Here is a 20,339-nt window from a genome sequence, read left to right on the forward strand (position 1 = left end):
ACAGAGTGAGACCCTATCTCAAAAAATAAAAATAGGCTGGATGCGGTGGCTGATGCCTGTAATCCCAGCACTTTGGGAGGCCAAGGCAGGCAGATCACTTGAGTTCAGAGAGACCAGGCTGGGCAACATGGAGAAACCCTGTCTCTACAAAAAAATACAAAAATTAGCCGGGGGTGGTAGTATGTGCTTGTAGTCCCAGCTACCTGAGAGGCGGAGGCGGGAGGATCACTTCAGCTCAGGAGTTTGAGGTGCAGTGAGCTCTAATATACACCACTGCACTCCAGCCTGGGTGACAAAGCAAGACCGTGTCAATTAAAAAAATAATAATGATTAATTTGTTTAAAAAAAGTTTAAATTTTAAAAAGTCTAACGAATGCTAGAACTGTGAAAGGATGATGGGGAACGAGATACTTGCAATGTCACCAAAGTGTCCCCCACATATCGGTTAATGGCAAAGGGAATTTTACAATAGAGGAATTAGGTAGTTACTATCTTAACCCTGTGATCGAAACCAGCAAGATCTCCAGATATTATTGCCTCATGACAGGATGTAATATGCAAGACACAACATTACCTATTAAAGCATTTTTGCCAAAAATATTTTACTTGATTTAAATTTAACTTCTAGTTCACAGATAATATAGAACACAGAGGAATAAATTAAACAGTAATGCAAAGAAACTATCAGACCAATTTGGAAACTTATTATAGAAAATTGGCTTCATCTGTCATCAATGTGGAAGGAGGTATGGGGTAGGGCAAGGGTATTTTAGGTTAAGGAGATTTAAAGGACATAAGTGAGCCAGGCGTGGTGGCTCACGCCTGTAATCCCAGCACCTTGGGAGGCCAAGGCGGGTGGATCACTTGAGGCCAGGAGTTTGAGACCAGCCTGGCTAACACGGCAAAACCCCATCTCTACTAAAAATACAAAAATTAGCCAGGAGTGGTGGTGGGCACCTGTAATCCCAGCTACTTGGGAGGCTGAGGCAGGAGAATCACTTGAACCCGGGAGGTGGAGGTTGCAGTAAGCTGAGATTACACCACTGCACTCCAGTCTAGGCGACAAAGCGAGACTCCATCTCAAAAAATAAAATAAAATAAAAAATAAGGGACATAAGTATAAGAGGTAGTGCTTGATTGGATTATAAACAGCTATAGGCAGGGTGTAATCCCACACTCTGGGAGTCTGAGGAGGGAGGACTGCTTGAGCTCAGGAATTTGAGACCAACCTAGGCAACATAGGGAAACCTCACCTCTACAAAAATTTAAAAACTAGTCAGGGTCAGCTGCCATGGCTCACGCCTGTAATCTCAGCACTTTGGGAGGCTGAGGTGGGAGGATTGCTTGAGCCCAGGAGTTCAAGACCAGCCTGGGCAACACAGTGAGACCTTATCTCTAAAATAAATAAATAAATAAAAAACACTAGCTGGGCACAGTGGCACATGCCTGTAGTCCCAGCTACTTGGGAGACTGAGGTGGGAGGATCTGTTTGAGCCAGGGAGGTCAAGGCTGTGGTGAGTTGTGATTGTGCCACTGCACTCCAGCCTGAGTGAGAGTGAAACCATGTCTCAAACAAAAACAAAAACAAAAACAAAAACCAGCTATAAAAGACATCTGGAAGCCAGGTGCAGTGGCTCATACCTGTAATCCCAGCACTTTGGGAGGCTGAGGCAGGTTGATCACTTGAGCCCAGGAGTTCGAGACCATCCTGGGCAACACAGTGAGACTCCATCTCTACAAAAAATTAAAAAATTAGCCTGGCATGGTGGCACACGCCTGTAGTCTCTGCTACTTGGGAGGCTGAGGTGGAAGAATCGCTTAAGCCCAGGAGGTTGAGGCTGCAGTGAGCCATGTTCATGCCACTGCACTTCAGACTGGGTGACAGACAAAGACCCCATCTCTAAAATAAGTAAAAAATAAAACTAAAAGACACCAGGAACTATTTGGGGAAATCTGAATTTGGAATGGATGTTAATGACATTGGGGGATTATAGTTATTTTATTTATTTATTTAAAGACAGTCTTGCTCTGTCACCTAGGCTGGAGTACAGTGCTGCAATCCTGGCTCACTGCAACCTCCACTTCCCTGATCAAGTGATCTTCCCACCTCAGCCTCCCAATTAGCTGGGATTACAGGCAAGCACCACCACGCCCAGTTAATTTTTGTATTTTTGGTAGAGACAAGGTTTCACTATGTTGCCCAGGCTGGTCTTGAACTACTGGGTGCAAGCTATCCACCAGCCTCAGGCTCCCAAACTGCTGGGATTACAAGTGTGAACCAACATGGCAGGCCAGATTATAGTTATTTTTGTGAAATATGATAAACTTCCTGCGGTTGTGTAGAAAAAGGCCTTTTTTAAAGGGAGATGTATGCAAACATTTAGGAGTGAAAAGTCTTGACATTTGTAATATACTTTAAAATAGTTCAGCAAAGAACAATTGTAAAGCAAAAGATGTTAATTATATGGATGTTATTATGGTATTTTTTCCTGCTTTTCTTGAATAAAGCTGTGTTTCTACATGCACTGTATATGTATGTAAGCAGGAAAACTACATGTATGGTGACTATAGCTGGTTAGCTCCAGGGAAGACTAGAATTGGGCAAATGGGTAAAAAAGGCAGATCAAACAAGATCAGCAAGAAAACAGAAACACAGCAGAATACATAGATGGTGCACCAACCTTAACATATTCAACTGCTCTTGGAGAAAAATCACAGGCATAGGCAAAGATATTCGGATCTTCTTCTAAAAGTGGGAATAAACAGTTTCCAACCCCACAGCCAGCTTCAAGCATTGTTAACTTTTGATCTTCAAACTGGGGAAAGACAGCTCAAAGTTATAGTACACTACATTTGCATAATGAAGAAATAAACCAAACTAAAAGGTCCAGAATATGAGAGCTCTCTGACCCCATGGAGCAGACAATCAACAAGTGAACTAATAAGCAAAAGCTAATACTGGTACTTCATTTGTCAACCAACATTAAGTTTGGTGTGGAGGAAAAAAAAAGCACAATGGCTAACTAGGCTCTGGAGTTAAACTGCCAGCACCCAAATCTCAACTCCTCGTCTGCATTCTATCCTTGGGCAAATCACTTAAACAGCTCTGTGCCTCAATTTTACCTTGGGGACAAATAAGTACAATACTAATACTTACACTTCACAGAGCCGGTATAAGGGTCAAATGATAGGCCATGTAGAAAAGAGCCATGGTAAATAGTTCACTAACATTAACTACTATTATTATTATTTTGAATCTGTCACTGAAGTCACTCAGTATGAATTTATAATTTTGTTTTTTAAATTTTTAATGTTTAAATTTTTTAGAATTCAGAACACAGGGTCTCACTATGCTGCCTAGGCTTGGCTAATTCATGTTGACTATTCACAGGCACAAGCCACCTGCCTCAGCCTCTGGAGTAGCTGGCGATAGCCACCAGACCTGGCTCTTGAATTTAATATATGTTTACAACTATCAGATCAGCTTAAAGAAATAGAAAACATCCACCAAAGTTCTCTCTCCTATATGTTAACCAAACCAGAAACTGCTAAAACTTTGGTGTTAAGACCAAACAGTATAGTTCTCTCCTAAAACGCAAAGCATTTTGATAGGCTTCTTAAATTCTCTACTTCGCACTCTCCCTAGGAATGCAATACAGCACACCTCTTCACATTTTTTCTTTTGAGGCAGAGTCTCGCTCGTCGCCAGGCTGGAGTGCAGTGGCGCGATCTCGGCTCACTGCTATCTCCACCTCCCGGGTTCAAGCGATTCTCCTGCCTCAGCCTTCCAAGTAGCTGGGACTACAGGCGTGCACCACCACACCCAGCTAATTTTTGTACTTTTAGTAAAGACAGGGTTTCATCATGTTGGCCAGGATGGTCTCGATCTCTTGACTTTGTGATCCGCCTGCCTCGGCCTCCCCAAGTACTGGGATTACAGGCATGAGCCACCGCACACGGCCCTCTTCATATTTTAAACGAAGAACAGCTCAGATAAGGCGTAATATTAGCTTACCTCTCTACATGACCTTAGCTCCTCAAACTCTCTGGTGGTCCAGTGTCTGTCTTTGAAGAAATTAGTGCTATTTCTTTTGTAAAAAAGATCCCAGTTTTTCTGAGCCTCTTGTTCCAATTTCTGCTGTTTAAAATTAGACACCAAAGTTTGGTCTCTTTTCAGTTTCTCCTCTTCTTCAGAGGTGAGAATCCTTGCCTGTAGACCTTTCCTTTGCAAAGAAGCCATCTCTGAAACTGAGGGTAACACTTAACACAGCTGAAGATTCTCCATCACCAAATAATATGAATCCATGCTAAAGGATCAGATGCATTTCCTGAGGTGAGTTTCACGCCTCAAACGGCATAGGGGGCTTCGCAGAGAAAAGAATGAGATTCTGGTTAGTGGTTCTAGAACAGTTCAAGACGCCAGGTTCAATTCACCAAATGTTTATGAGATACAGACTGTACAAAAAAAAAAAATCCTCCCCGCTATATGAGAGGTCACAAAGAAGACAAAGACACAGTCCCTACCTTCGGAGGACTTACATTCATTCAGTGGCCAAGACTATTTCATGCACCATACTTTTATTCAAACCAGATGAGTCAACTATTACAATAAATCGATTTAGTTTAGGAAAAAGGACGCTCTCACGAACTGATTGGGAAACCTTGCGAAGAAAATATTCCTCAATTTTCAGTGCCCGCGAAAGGGGTGACTTAAAAACCACAATGGCCTTAGCTGGAAGCGGGTGGTCAATTGTCAGATATAAGTGAGGTCATCGTTTCGCAAGGGTCGGAGCTCCGTTTTTTCGGGGGAAATGAAGCTAAGCCTGGGTGGGCTCATTTCCTGATCGCACTCACAAGAGGCTGTCGTAGGAACCAGAGGGAGCGTCACTTTGCAGGGACTGAGGCCCTCGCACCGCCATCACCGGGCAAGGTGGAGAAAGAGACCCAGCGACGCGTGGCTGAGGTCCCGAGGATCCATCACAGGACCCTCAGGATAGACTAGGCCGCATGGGCCCCTAGACCCTGAGGAGGGCGTCCATGATGGCTAGCCGACCCGCGTTAATCTAGTCAGCCACGCTCAGGGCTCACCGTCATCAGTTCCTAAATTCACCTGTAGGGCTAGGGCCAGGCGCACTCACCCCACAGCCAGCCCCACTGGAACTCGGAGGCAGAATATGGGAGGAACCGCGAAACAACCCTGAACCAATTCTGAGGACCACGAATTGGGATTCCCCCGGCGGAGTTCTTTTGCCATGGCACCGCCCCCGCCACTTCCGCTAGGAACCCGGAAGTTCCTACCCGACGCCGGAAGTCCCGGGGCCTTGCCTCCTCAGATTCTTCTCCCACCCCGACGCAGAGGAGAGGACTTGCTTCTGGACCCGGGTGGGTGCCGGCTCGGCTCTCCTTGCCTTCCAGAGCGGTGGCCCGGGAGCACAGTCCTCCCAGACGCCAGCGCCAGAAGCTCGGATCGCGGCTGCCCCAGGAGAGCGCCGACCTGGGTGCCCGGCAGGTGCGGGGCCATGAATGGGACTGCGAACCCGCTGCTGGACCGCGAGGAACATTGCCTGAGGCTTGGGGAGAGCTTCGAGAAGCGGCCGCGGGCCTCCTTCCACACTATTCGTTGTAAGTCAGCGCTCCCCACGGTTCCATTCGGCCGCTCCAGCCGCCACATGTCAACCTTGACTCCTTCCTTTCTTCCCTCGGCCCTTCAGATTCCAGGGAACCTCTGCCAGCGTCAGTTACTTTCTCTCGAACCCCAAATCCTTTGGGACCTCGATTTGTCCCTCCTTTTACCCAGATTATTTCTCCCAAATCTTCGTCACTCCCTACTGTTCTTCTACCTCACAGTCTCAAACACTAGTTCCAAAGGTCTTTGGCCTCTTTGCATTTCCATCCCTCCCCGACCCCCACCTCGCCCCTAAGGCAAACCTCCCTTCCCCAAGGCAAACCTCCCTGCTCTTATCCGGGTCCACTTCTCCCTCGAAACCCCTCCCCTCCTTTCCGATGCTCCCATCAGGGTTCTCCACATTTAAAAGACGCTTCTTGTTTGTTATGAGCCTCATCCACTCCGAACCCATTCTCTTCCCTGCTTTCCTCCTCCGACTTGGTCCTGGACTCCCAATTACTGCGCTTTGTCCCCTCTACAGCCAAAGAATTGGCATTCTCTCTGCGCCTCATCAGAGTCTTCTTCCATCTCCTTTCTGTGCTTCATTTGACTTGGATGTCTTGAGGTCACCTATACCACCCGGGCTTTTCCTCCAGACCAAGTTCCTTGTGGGTAAAGAGTCAAATCAGAGTTCGTGAGCCTGGATAGGTTAAAGATTGGTCTATGTTTGGAAGCAGAAAAGAGCAGGCGTAAGGAATGTCGAAATAGTCATTATGCCGGACGTTTTTCTACATGATTATAGACGCTGTTGAGAGAGTGCACTTCCACCCTGTCCTGGGTGAAGATTTGGCAGTTAGGAATTGGCTGACAGAGCATCCCTCCGTGATTCATGAACTTCTGGTTTCCGTGGCGCTAACGCTGTCGTTAAGACTTGTTTTTGTCAGAGGACCTAATAGATGTGACTCAACACATGTGAAGAGGGCGTCTTAGATAATGAAATCCCATCTTTGTGTAGTCATTTGCCATGCCATTGCTATGCTTCCTACTGACAGCAGATCCAGCTCTTTCAGAGAGAAGAGATGGGAGTAAGATAAGAACATCATTTCCTGAAGAGTTTACTAAGTTGATGTTTTCTTTTGGTGAAGGGCAGTGTGGAATTTAAATCATATAGTTCATGTGTGCACCTGTCATGCAGTTTGAGGCAGGTGTGAATGTGAATTAAGATGGCTATTATGTTGTATTCTAACTGCAGTTTAGAAACACGAGCAGGATAACTTGTGGAGATACAGTTCAGTTGTCTGCTATGAACATCTACGAAGTGTCTTGGTTAAAGCTGTGGAACTGGCTGAGAGTGGTGGCTGACACTATAATCCCTGTACTTTGGGAGGCCGAGGTCGGCAGATAGCTTAAGCCCAGGAGTTTGAGACCAGCCTGGGCAGCATAGTGAGACCCCATCACTATTAAAAAAAAAAAAAAACAGCTATGGAACTTGAGTATGGCAAATACTAATTTTGACAGTTTCTATGCAGAATGAAATCAGTTTTTGATGATGCTGTGGCCTTTCATATTTCATATAGAGTTTACAGTCACAGAATCTGTTTCATATGCTGTTACTTTTGATCCTCACAACCCTAAAAAAGCAACTTATTATGGATGATGAGACAATTTTCATCTCTCCCTTGGGAGAAGGGAATATCTTTGTTTAATAAAATGGCCTGTAAATTCTTTTTTCCCCCTAGAATAATCAAAAAGGGGTCAGAGGAAAAGTATGTGGAGGTATAGATGAAACAAGATTGTCCCTGAGTTGGTAATAATTGAAACTGGGTAATGGTACACCAGGTCTCATTGTATGATTCTCTCTACTTTTGTGTATCTGAAGTTTTCCATAATGAAACAGTTTTTTAAGAATTCTAAATTATTTTTATTTTCCATTCATCTAAGTAATAATTTTAATGCTTAAATGGAGATGCCCAGTGGGTAACCTGGTGGGTAAGTGCTTTTTTTCCTTTCCCTTTAGATGATTTTAAACCAGCATCTATAGACACTTCCTGTGAAGGAGAGCTTCAAGTTGGCAAAGGAGATGAAGTCACAATTACACTGCCACATATCCCTGTGAGTTTATTTCATTGTTTTTTTTAAATGTAAGATCACAATGAATCTTTGTCTTTTATGTTATTGCAATTTAAACTTCCCACTTTTAAAAATGTTTAGATTTCTAAAGTGGCAACATAAGGAAAAAAGGAATTTTGGGGAGTGGGGTGGGGTAGACTTCATGCTAGGCAGGTGCTTGATTAAAAATAATTCTTGTAATCTTAGCATTTTGGGAGGTGGAAGCGGTTGGATAGCTTGAGTTCAGGAGTTAAAAGACCATCCTGGGCAACACGGTGAAACCCTGTCTGTACCAAAAATACAAAAAATTAGCTGGGGGTGGTGGCGCATGTCTGTGGTTGCAGCTGCTTGGGAAGCGGAGGTGGGAGGATTGCTTAAGCCTGGGAGGTAGAGGTTGCAGTAAACCAAGATCACGCCACTGCACTCCAGCCTGGGCGACAGAGTGAGACTCCCTCTCAAAAAAAAAAAAAAAAAAAAAAAAAGGATTATTCGTTGTTTTCCCCAATCTTCCTTTTCCCCCATCTGCTACTGAGTAAACAAGGTTCCTGTCTGGACACCTAGCCCCTCTTTTAGATATAGATTTTCTCCCAAGCAACTCCAGAGAGAAAAGCCCTAGGTGCCCTGCTGATTATATGGCCACAACAGCTCAGGAGTGTGAGGCAACCAAGCCAGGAGTTAAGGCAGGCAGGAGCTAGAGGTGTGGCACAATCAGCTGATTTAGGGATGAAGAACTAAATTGAAAGCTGGATTAAGAACCCTTGCAGAGAAGGACTTTTGTGAAGCCCTGCCCAAGGCAGCACTAATGACAAAGCACCAAAGGGTCACATGATGCTCTTAGTGAACATGTGTTATTGCATGTCACACCCCTGCCCTGGAACGTAAGTTCTCGGTAGCTGGTGACAGAATGAAAAGTCTCTGGACAGGGAGATCTGGAAAGCTTTGTGCTGAGGAAAAATTGCCCATTCAAACTGCTGTTTGATTGCTTATTACCTTTGGCAAGTTACATCATCTCCCTTTGGACCTTAGTTTCCCATATGTAAAATGAAAGGTTTAGATAAATGGTCCCTAAAGTTCTTTCTAGCTCTGTATTTTTACTATATAAATAAGGAGTCAAGGAGCCAAGCGGTTTTTGATTCCAAGCAAGGCATTAAATACTATGTTCAACAAATATTAATCGAATGCCTCCCACACATTGGCCCATTATTAGGCATGAAGAATACAACCTTGAACAAAACAAGCACATTTCTTGCCCTTGTGGAGCTTATGGTCTGGAGTTTAAATAAATACAAGAAAATATAGCAGTTATTCTACAAAATCAGGGAAGGCTTCCTTAAGGAAGTAACCTGTGAGCAGATCTGGAGGTTGGGTCATTTAAAGAGAGGGGGCAGGATATAGCTGGCAGAAGCCTTGTTAAAGCCGGCAGAAGCCTTGTTAAAGCCCGGAGGCAGGAGAGAGCTTGAGGATCGGAGGGAAGCTAGTTGCCTTCTGCTCTGAAGCACATGCGCAGGGGAGTATGCTGCAGGGTGAGGTGGAGAGCCAGGGAAGGGCCCGGTAGTGCAAGGCCAAGTGGCTAGTTTAAAGATTTTATCCTTTGGCCTGAGAGCAATTGAGGAGTCATTGAAAGGCTTAGGCAGATGAGTGACATGATTTATTTATTCTGAGCCAACCAGGATAATGACCTTCTCTTGGAAAATGCTCTGTTGGTTGCTTGACATGAGAAGGGGAAACCCTGGTCTCTCTAATGACAAAGAAATAAAGAGATCACTCACAGTTTTACTATACAGAGTGATAACTCTGCTTAGTATAATGAAAGTAATGGTTAATTTTCCCTCTTGGAATGTATATAGTAATTAAAATTTTTATACTACCTTTTTGATTACTTAGAACGCATTGCACATTCACAATTTCTTGCTATGTTATTTCTCCTTTATTTTTGCTTCGGAAACCAGAAGGAGATAAAATAGAAATCAGTTCAACCTATTCTTTTTGAATAGCTCTGATAAAAGATTTCATCAGGTAGAGTCATCTATAAATTCAGTTGATATTCATAACTGGTATGTTTAGTTTGATCATCTTATACTTTTGTGGCAAATAGGGATCCACACCACCCATGACTGTGTTCAAGGGGAACAAACGGCCTTACCAGAAAGACTGTGTGCTTATTATTAATCATGACACTGGTGAATATGTGCTGGAAAAACTCAGTAGCAGCATTCAGGTGAAGAAAACAAGGTATGTGAATAGCCAGATGCAGGTTTATATCATGTTTCCAAACCTCTGTTATCTATTCAGTTTTTATAAGGTTGTGAACATCTGCTTGCTCATAGTGTTCTATCAATAATCTTAACTCTACCTGTGTCTTCTCAGACAAATGAGTAAAATATGTCTTCCTCAAATGCAATAAAAAGAAATAATGTTTTTAAGACCTAAAACATGGGAACCATTAGGGAAAGGGATATACTTTATAATTAAGCCTATTTTGTTAATCTCATGATTGCTACAGTACCACGTAATGGATAAGATAACATAGACTTATAATTATGAAGGAGTAATATATACTATACTTAATTGGAGTGAAAACATTAATTTTTTTACAAGATATATTTGAGATTACTGTAATACCAAAATAAAACTTTGCCTATTTTTTAATATAGTGAACTCTTTAATTCAACAGTTATTACATGTCTAAAATGAAGCCAGTTAGAGTTTATTTGAAAATAAAAATTCATTCTATAAATAGAAATAACCTAGTGTTCTATTTGCTACCATATAATACAGTATTTTTTTTTTTTTAAGAGTCAAGGTCTCTTGCTCTGTCACCCAGGCTGGAGTGCAGTGGCATGATCATAGCTCACTTATAATACAGTAATTATTATAATACAGTAATTAAATTGTAAAGATTGTCACAACCTGATGTTTTCTATGCTTCGTTAAGCCATTTTTTTTTCGTTCGTTCATTCCACAGAAAATAAAAATAGGTACCATTTATTGAGGGGGTATCACGTCCCAGGCACTCTGCTAGATCTTTATATGCATTGTTTTATCTAACAAGTAATTTTTAGAAAGATGCTATTATTATTATTTTTTACTTCTTTTGTTAAAAATATGGAATCGTTCACGAATTTGTGTGTCATCCTTGCACAGGGGCCATGCTAATCTTCTCTGTATTGTTCCAATTTTAGTATATGTGCTGCCAAAGTGAGTACGAAAGGTGCTATTATTATCTTTAAAAAAAAAAAAAAAAAGATACGGAGACGGAGGGTTAGAGAGCTTGACCTACCCCAGAAAGTGTGCTGCAGAGTCCTTGCTCCTGTCCTGCCACTCTATTTATTTGTATTCATTACCTACAGTGAACCAGGTGCTACCGTTATTCCTCCAATATCTGATGGTTGTGGTATATTCCCTTACTACTCAGTGTGATATGGCAACTAACAGTATCATATCACCTAGATGATATGCAGAATCTCAACACCTATTAGATCTGAATCTGCAGAGATCACGAGGTGATTTGTGCATAAGCAAAAGTTTTAGAAGCACTAGCCTAGTCCATTTACAAAAGAAATTGTTAACTGATAGAATATTCTCAGCTTGGGATGGAATTCTGCTTGTCTGTGAGCAAGAGCTGGCATGTGATGAAATGAACAAGCAGTATATAGATAATGGAAAAAATTTTCAAGCTGGGCAATATTTTAAGAGCTACTTTATTTAGGAACTCATGCACTCATGATTATAACTACATAATGATGTTTTGGTCAATAGTGACCTACATATGTGACAGTGGTCCCTTAAGATTCTAATGGAGCATGTATGGAAACCTGATACATGGCACTTGATATTGGCATTGCAGATCAAGTAGGGGGAATGATTGATATTCAGTAATGGTGGTGGGACATTTGGGTTCTCATGTGAAAAAATTATAGCTATCTTGGTTTGTGTAAGTACATTCTGCTATTTGCATGATGAAATCACCTCATGATGCAGTTCTCAGGACTTACCCTCATTGTTAAGGGATGCATGAATGTATTTTCTACTAGTAAAATGGATTTTCATAGTTGCATTATATCCTACATTTGTTTGCTGTACATTTGAGCTCATCGAGGGCAGTAAATATTCTATTCATCTTTGTATCCCTGATACATGACATAGTACTGGATTATAGTAGACACTCAAATGTTGAATGAATAGCTCACATGATAAAATTACAAATATCAGTATTTTGAAGTGGTCTGGAAACAACATGGGGTTCTACAGAGACTTCTGAGTTTTCAGTCACCTGGACAAATTTGAGAACTCCTATTTTTGCCCTGCTAAGTTAATGTCTGTATCTCCTTGCAGAGCTGAGGGCAGCAGTAAAATCCAGGCCCGAATGGAACAGCAGCCCACTCGTCCTCCACAGACGTCACAGCCACCACCACCTCCACCACCTATGCCATTCAGAGCTCCAACGAAGCCTCCAGTTGGACCCAAAACTTCTCCCTTGAAAGATAACCCCTCACCTGAACCTCAGTTGGATGACATCAAAAGAGGTGGAGAACATTTTCTGGATCCATGATAGCAACTTGGAGTAGAGTGCTGAATTTTCTTGTGGAGATCGCATGGCTGCTGTATTGATACGGTGGCTGGGGCATTCAATGCCATAAAAAAAAAATGTCTGCAGAGCTCACTGTTCAGAGATGGGGAGGGTGGGGGCTTCTGCCACTTATCTCATTTGACAAGGGTGAATCCTGGAATAGTGACTTGAGTTTGTGGCTATCTTTGTAGCATTCTGCTTAGAGGCCTAGGATTTAAACAAGCATGACTTTCATCTAAAGCTCCATATGGCACACCTCTAAAGCTTCGGAGAAAGAAAGGATTCTAGGTGTTGGAGGTGAAAACTAAGCATAGGTGGCAACCTTTCTGAGCTCTACATTAGTATATAGGCTGGAGGAGCTGACCATGTTGCTGCACACTTGTAGTTTCAGCTACTGTGAGGCAGGAGGATCGCTTGAAATTGGGAGTTGGAGGCTACAGTGTGCTATGATCATGCCTGTTGGTAGCTACTGAACTCCAGCCTGGGCAATAACGTCTCTTTTTGGGGGAAAAAAAAGGATTAAAGTGCCTTTTAAAATACCATAAGCAAATGTTCTGTGCTAACACATAGTGTGTAAATATGAAAGAGGCCATGAGGACCAATAGAAACAGATACTGGCCTAGAAAGACGTAAAGGTCCAGTTTGGTTCTCTCCACTGCAAACCTGAGACAAAGAAGCTTACCTTGGCATTCTCCTTCCCAGGATGAATGGTTTTAGTCCTTCAGACTCTTTAGAAGTTGTGAGGCCAAGTGTCATATTTATAAGTTTTATAAAATAACTAAATCCATAATAATAGTAAGGAAATTTGCCTTTTCCACCCTATAGAATGGCTGCAGACATCACTCTGCACTGTGTACAGTTGTTTTGTCCCTTTTGTTTTCTTTTCCTCGTGGATACTGGAATGCTGTTATGGAAGTTTTCACTTAGGTTGAATAGGAATCAGAGCATGAGTGGTTAGTTGTTGCCAATTATGCTTAAAGGAGCCATAGCCATTTAAGGCCACATGGTATGCCTGGACAGGAAAATCTGTCACCTTTCTTGAAATGGTTAGTTAACATTGATATTTTATATCTGTAAAAAATGCAGTACCTGACAGGTATGGCTGTCAATCAAATATGTAAAGAGTGAAGAGGAAGAATATTGTTTTACCATTTTTATTTAGTCACCATGGTTCTTCCTGCAAACCTCCATTTATTTATGAGACATGAGAACTGGAAAGGACCTTAGAGGCTATCTGGCTTTCATTTTTCCAGAGTGGCTTGGAAAATTCATTGACTTCTACCTGGGTGTCACTGCTGGTTAGAGGTAAATCCAAAACAAGCACTCAGACCTTCCAACTCCTAGTCAAATATTTTTCAACCACTTTACATAATATTTGTCTTCTCTTATGTGGGAATTACGGTTTTATCCCCTAGTTCATAATATTCATAATTTTTCTTTTAGTAGATAAAGGCAAATGGACTTAATTCATTTCTTACACAGAACAGCCATTATTCTGAAACAGTCTTGCTTTTTATTTATTTTGAGTGAATTTCATGTTTCCATTGTGTTGCTGGAAACAGGTTGTGTTTTTGTTTTGGTAATTTTGTTTGTACATTTTTTAAGGTATTGAGAAGTAGGGCTTTGTTTTAAATTATTTCTTATTGCTGTTGGTTTTGCTGATTTACTATTGATAGAAGCTCCAATGCACTGCCTTGAAAAGGGCTGCTGTGCTGATCCATGTCATATCCTTTATTCCAGAGCTGAGAGCTGAAGTTGACATTATTGAACAGATGAGCAGCAGCAGTGGGAGCAGCTCTTCAGACTCTGAGAGCTCTTCGGGAAGTGATGACGACAGCTCCAGCAGTGGAGGTGAGGACAATGGTCCAGCCTCTCCTCCGCAGCCTTCACACCAGCAGCCTTACAACAGTAGGCCTGCCGTTGCCAATGGAACCAGCCGGCCACAAGGAAGCAACCAGCTCATGAACACCCTCAGTAAGTGTGTGCTCCCTTTTATGGCTGAGAGAGGGCCGTAGGTGCAGCTTGTATTTATCCTGTGCCAGAACTTACAAACCTAAAGATGTTTAAGGCATAGGAGAGGATCTTGTTAAAAATAATTTGGAGCAGAAAGGTGTGAGTTACTAAACAGTAAAAAAGGGAAATGAGATGAAAAATCTGTTCTTTCTATTTCTGTTCTCCACTGGCTCATACCGGTGTTTGTGAATTCTAGAAAACACTAAAACATGAACAGGCAGGCTGTTTTTGCTTTTATACCAGACTTTCGGGGAGCTACCTGCCACCATACTGCTCTGTGCCCATTGGTCTTTTTTCTGGAGACGGAGTCTCACTCTATCACCCAGGCTGGAGTGCAGTGGTGCAATCTCGGCTTACTGCAACCTCCGCCTCTCGGGTTCAAGCGATTCTCCTGCTTCAGCCTCCCAAGTACCTGGGATTACAAGCATGTCCCACCACACCTGGCTAATTTTTGTATTTTTAGTAGAGATGGGGTTTTGCCATGTTGACCAGGCTGGTCTCCAACTCCTGGCCTCAAATGATCTGCCTGCCTCAGCCTCCCAAAGTGCTGGGATTATGGGTGTGAACCACCACGCCTGGCCTATCTTGAACTTTTATAAAAAAGAATCTGCTGTCCCTAGACAATGTGGTGGCTTTTTTTTTTCTTCCTTCAGACAGAGTCTTGATCTGTTGTCCAGGCTGGAGTGCAGTGGCATGATTCTTTTTTTTTTTTGGTAGAGACAGGGTTTCGCCGTGTTGCCCAGGCTGGTCTCAAACTCCTAGACTCAAGTGATCCACCCACCTCGGCTTCCCAAAGTGCCAAGATTATAGGCATGAGCCACCATGCCCAACCATTTTTAAAATTTTCAGTAGAGACAAGGTCTCACTGTTTTGCCCAGGCTGGTCTTGAACTCCTCCTGAGTACAAGTAATTTCCCCAACTGCCAAAGTGCTGGGATTAAAAGCATGAACCACCATGCCCGGCCTCTGTGGGTTTTAATGCAGTTGATATTAAAGTAAAACAGGAAAACAAGAATGAAAATTTATTTGTTTTGAAGGTGAGCAGAGGGCTAATTTTCTATGCTTTTCTCTCTTTGGAACCCTGATGAATGTTTTCTCTTGGTACACCTTCCTTTGAGGAAGTTGGAAGGTCTAGAGGCAACAGTGGGGAAGTTAACCTAGTTAATCCAACTATTGTGGAGCAGGCAGAGATAATTTCAACCTCAGCACTATGCACAGTTTGGGCCAGATAAGTCTTCTTTGTGGGAGGTTGTTCTGCACATTGTAGGATGTTTAAGAGCATCCCTGACTTCTACCCACTAGATGCCAGTACCAGTCTCCTCCCACTTCCCCAGCCCCATGACAACCAAAAATATCTCAAAACATTGCCATTATATGCCCCATTTTTAACATAGAGACTGAAGTATATGAAGAAAATCTGGCATTGTAGGTAGTTAGAAAAGGGGTGACCTCAGGATCAGACCCCCCTGAAAGGGTTTCATGGACCCCAGAGTCCTCAGAATAGACTTTGAGGAGAACTGGCCTAGAGATTAGCAATTTGGAAATAAAGAAAATCACTTTTGTTACAAGTGGTATCAACTGGAGTTCTGTTATATGTATTCCTATTGTACTAGATTGAAATGTTAAGTAATTATATTCTTCAAATTCTGCATAGTAAACAAGAATCTGGGGTTTTGTAAAGCACGTTAGTTCAGATTTGAAGTTTAAGATAATGTGACTATCCTGGACGGAGGTGTGCCAGAGCAGATACTGCATTAGCATATCACTGGTGTTAACAGTATTCACCTTTCTTAATGGGAAGCCTACTGGATATTTTCTTAAGTTGCCTTTATAAAGCAACTTAATGTGATCAGTTCTACCGAATGCTGAATCAGTTATTTTAAATATTTTCTTTTTTTTTTTTTTTCTTTTTTTTCTTTGAGATGGAGTCTCACTCTATCACCCAGGCTGGAGTGCAGTGGTGCAATCTCGGCTTACTGCAACCTCCGCCTCTCGGGTTCAAGTGATTCTCCTGCTTCAGCCTCCCAAGTACCTGGGATTACAAGCATGTCCCACGACAACTGGCTAATTTTTGTATTTTTAGTAGCGATGGGGTTTCGCCATGTTGGCCACTGGTCTCCAACTCCTGGCCTCAAATGATCTCCCTGCCTTGGCCTCCCAAAGTGCTGGGATTACAGGCGTGAGCCACTGCGCCCAGCCATATTTTAAATATTTTCTTGCTATTTATTAAACCATTTAAAAGTTATCCAGCTTACTTCTCCTTTGCTCTACCCTAATATGCAGTATTGTTGTACTTTGTAGATAACCAAAAGCACCATTTTGTTTCAGTGAGCCAATTTGATTTTCTTCCCTAAGTTGAATTAACAAGGTTTTACTGTAGTGTGATAACCAAGGCAATTAACCAAAAAATTGTGAGGAAGTCATTTTTAAATTCTGTACTTTTGTTTGATTCTACGATTTTACTTTTTTTTTTTTTTTAATAGGAAATGACTTGCAGTTGAGTGAGTCTGGCAGTGACAGTGATGACTAGCGCTGGATCTTTCGAAATCTACTTTTTGGTGCACAAACATGCCGCAAGACTGAGCTACTTTGGCGTGGAGTCCATTGCAAGAGGAAAATGATATGGATCAGTGACTGTAGTAGGAGTTTGAGGCTCTGGAGCTCTCACATATTCAAGTCTTTAACTTAGTGGTGATGGGTGATTTTCTCGTCATTTTTGAAAAATCTCATCTTTCAAAGTTTAAGTAGACCTGTAGAAGAGCTAACAGAATTATATTTCTATTTAGTTAACATTGTTAATGAAAAACAGATAAATGTGCCCTGATCTAGGATACTCAAAGGCCATATCTTCACCAGGCCAGAGATTCAGTTTTAAACCTCAGCAGCCATCAGTTTGGCCAAGTGGTTGGTACCAGTGAAATGAAGTCTTTGATGGGTAGGAGAGAGAGGGAAAACCTCAAACTACATCATAGAAATATGTTAAAACCACTTTAAATTGTAGACACAAAGTGGTAAGGAAGTTTTGTCTGACTCAGCCTGACAAGCCTGGATAGAAATAGACCTCAGAATACAGAATGGAGTCCTTGAGTGTCAGCTGGTGAGGACCATAGAGTCCTGCGAGCTCAACCTGTCATTTACAGACTAAGAAAGGGAAGTACACACCTGGCTTGTGGCCAGTCTCCTGCCCCCTCTCTGGGCTTTCCTCACTGTAATCTCCCTTGAATCTCATTTGTAGGAATCAAGAGATTCCTATACATGGGACTTTTAGATGTACATTGGCACTTTGATTAGATTCCAAAAGACAAAAGTGTTGGGTGCTTCTAGCTTGAATTCAGTCCCTAAATACATGAGTCTGGGTGAGCAGATGAAACCGGTAGCCACTGTGCTGATGCATGTGACTCCATTCAGTTGGGGCTCTTGGTTCCATGTGGATCCATATTAAGCATTCTTCAGTCAGTGGATTTTAGCAGGGGGAGGTAGGAGTGGAAGAGAGGTGTGAAGAAACCTCTCCGAACAAATGAACCAGCAGTAAGTTTCTAAAAATCAGAATCTAGATAGAAGTTCTGCAATATGAAATGAGCACATTCTTTGATAAGGCGTATCTATTCATGCTTTTGTACCACTGTTTGTACCTGACTCCCCGACCGATTTGTATTTTTTATATACAACTAGAAGAAAGTCACAAGATTGCCTTCTACAGTGTGCTGTTTCCAAATGGATCTGTTGTTGGAGGACACTGGTCGCTAGTCAATGTTCTATATTTAATGAATGTGTGATAAATCATCCTGTAATCAGTATGGAGTAGCCTGTTTTTGTAGTTTGGATGAATATGTCCTGAGAAATTTCCATCCACTTTGGTTCAGCAGACATCAAGATAGTAATAATAATTTTTCCTCCACAGGTCCCTCCACTTATATGGCCTCTCCCTCCCCAGCTAGTGGAGGGGAAGCAGTCTGGACTTAGAAAGGAAATAGGTGGTCTGTGGTGGGAGCTTTGGTTAGAGTTAAACCTCACAGAGTCAACTGTTTCATCATCATAGTGAGCCCAGAGAGCCACTGCCCAGCAGCATGCTCACACCATCTACCCTAGTGTAGGTAATAGGTCTATGCTAGGACCCCGTGCTGGGCTCTCAGCCCATCATGAGATTTTGGTGGATTTAATGGCAGGTAGGAACTTATTTATAGTGGATTGATAATTGCTTTATAATTCCTTGGTAATGACAGCTCAGGGAAGGTTTCACAAGGTCATGATTAGGAGACTTGAATTGTTACTGGATGTAGGAATTGTTTCACTGCTCTTAACTTGCTCCAACTGGGGCAGGTTCCAGGAACTTGAACTAAAAATATCTGTTTAAACCTCTCTTTCTCTCCCCCCCCCCCCAACTTTTTTCTGAAAGCCTTGATTTCTGTAGACAGAACTGTGGTTTTTGGCATGTTGGGTCAAGACGTGTTTCTATAGGAAATACTTGCATGTGGCACCGGCTTGGTGAGTCAAGCTTCCTGAGCTTCAGACCCTCTGTCCTGTCATCTGTCCTGCCCAACACAGTATGGTTTTTCTCTAGCATGGCTTCAGTTTTGTTCTCTGCACAAAGCCTTTGGTGGTTCTGCCCTCTGCCCTCCAGCTTTACCCACCAGAGTAAGGAATCTTTTCTTTTTAGAAATCAAGAATTTGGCTTCACAGATGGCTTCTCACAGATGCCCTCCTGCCAGCCAAACCGGACTTGTTCTTCCTGCCTCTGTGCCTTCTCTCATTCTCCTTCTCTCCCTCCAAACCCCACTTTTGAGGCTCTGTGGGTACCATCTTTGTGGACTCTTGTCTTTTTTTCAACCCACACGGAGTGCCCTGTGTGTACATACTGACCTTTTTTTTTTGCTTGAACTCTGGTTGGTATGAGCTCCTTAAAAGCAGGTACTGGGCTGGGTGTGGTGACTCATGCCTGTAATCCCAGCACTTTGGGAGGCCGAGGTGGGAGGATTGCTTGAGTCCAGGAGTTTGAGACCAGCCTGGGCAACATGGCGAGACCGTGTTTCTACAAAAAGAAAAAGGAAAAAAAAAAGCAGAGATTGTCATTCTCATCTCTTCCCTGGGGTATCCACAGGAATGGACATTCAAATGGTTGTAGCCTGGTGGGGTAGAAGGCAGAGAAGACTACCCAGCCAGTGAAGTGCAGAGGATAGACATAGGAAAACATTCCAGGCATTTGGAGACAGCTGAAAGTATCCATGCTGACTTTCATGATTTAGAAGTCTTTAAATGAATTATTAAAATTGCCTTTTCTTTGTGCTGTACAATGTCTACTGTACTGTGGGTCATTTAGATGAGATGAAAAAGTTAAATCTGAAGTGTCTGAGGCGCTTAGTAAGCCTTAGTAAAGTTGTGATTGAAGAAACTTAATACAAATGAACTAGAGGTTTGTAATCATGCCACTCATTAATGATTTTATTTCTGTAGCAGAATCATTTTTTCTATGTAAGGTGTTAATGTGTGTGTATGTGCTTTGGTTGTAGGAAAACTTGAAAATTCCAAAATCCTTATTTTCCTATTTGAGAGGCTGGTTCAGCAGGGTGTGTGTGTGTGTGTGTGTGTGAATGGTGTATTTATTACATTATTTTGAAAGAGAATTAGTGTGTTATGTGGATAATGTTGTATACAGCCAAAGTGGATGTTTCTATTTGGCAAGGAAGGTAAGATTTCTGAAACTCAGGCCTTAACCAATAGGTTGGAAGACAAGACCAATTGAAGAGTTAGGAAATGTGAGTTTTTGTTACTTCTGTTATTTCAGTCTTGGTTTCGTTGTCTCATTCTTTATTTTTAAAATCTTCTGCCTAAAAGTTTTTTTGCTTAATTATGAAATAGACATGCATGTTTACATTTATGTAAAATATTTGCTGTGTAAAGTCTTTTTCGTTTATTCTCTTAAAAGATCACTATATTTAAATAAAAGTGAAGGTCAGCAATACATTTCATGTCTTGGTGGGTTTCATTTTCTTTTAGAAATCAATGAGCAATATAGGGTTCTTTTAAGAACCTTCTGTGCTTAAGC

At 42.2% G+C, this 20,339-nt stretch overlaps 2 protein-coding genes and 1 non-coding gene across 15 annotated transcripts in view; 1 reads left to right on the forward strand and 2 right to left on the reverse strand.

Moving 5' to 3' along the window:
* Nucleotides 1–5,419, reverse strand: part of METTL6 (methyltransferase 6, tRNA N3-cytidine) — a 51,118-nt gene extending 45,699 nt beyond the window's left edge. For 5 of the 12 annotated variants that reach the window (XR_009211706.1, XR_009211705.1, XM_032144265.2 and 2 more), the window contains exons 1-2: nucleotides 4,016–4,586; nucleotides 2,682–2,816 (exon numbers count right to left, since the gene is read on the reverse strand). Coding sequence is in view for 10 of the 12 variants with exons in the window: in XM_032144265.2 (XP_032000156.1) it covers nucleotides 2,682–2,816; nucleotides 4,016–4,240 (360 nt within the window). In the remaining 2 variants the exon portion in view is untranslated. The other 7 variants (XM_058433695.1, XM_032144274.2, XM_058433692.1 and 4 more) reach the window with 7 other exon arrangements.
* Nucleotides 5,245–20,257, forward strand: EAF1 (ELL associated factor 1). 2 transcript variants are annotated; one of them, XM_032144264.2, is made up of 6 exons: nucleotides 5,245–5,622; nucleotides 7,623–7,717; nucleotides 9,810–9,946; nucleotides 12,050–12,240; nucleotides 14,025–14,258; nucleotides 16,780–20,257. In XM_032144264.2, the coding sequence occupies exons 1-6, from the start codon at nucleotides 5,253–5,255 to the stop codon at nucleotides 16,824–16,826; spliced, it is 1,074 nt and encodes a 357-aa protein (XP_032000155.1). In that variant the 5' UTR covers nucleotides 5,245–5,252; the 3' UTR covers nucleotides 16,827–20,257. The 2 variants fall into 2 exon arrangements, with proteins under 2 accessions (XP_032000155.1, XP_058289674.1); XM_058433691.1 differs by lacking the exon at nucleotides 5,245–5,622 and adding an exon at nucleotides 5,926–6,277.
* LOC116462191 (U6 spliceosomal RNA) lies at nucleotides 10,814–10,920 on the reverse strand. Its single transcript, XR_004246280.1, has one exon. It is a non-coding gene; the product is annotated as a U6 spliceosomal RNA (small nuclear RNA).
* Nucleotides 20,258–20,339: the final 82 nt, after the last annotated feature.

This window comes from Hylobates moloch, unplaced genomic scaffold (assembly GCF_009828535.3).
Source record: "Hylobates moloch isolate HMO894 unplaced genomic scaffold, HMol_V3 SCAFFOLD_22, whole genome shotgun sequence".
NCBI classification, from domain to species: Eukaryota; Metazoa; Chordata; class Mammalia; order Primates; family Hylobatidae; genus Hylobates; species Hylobates moloch.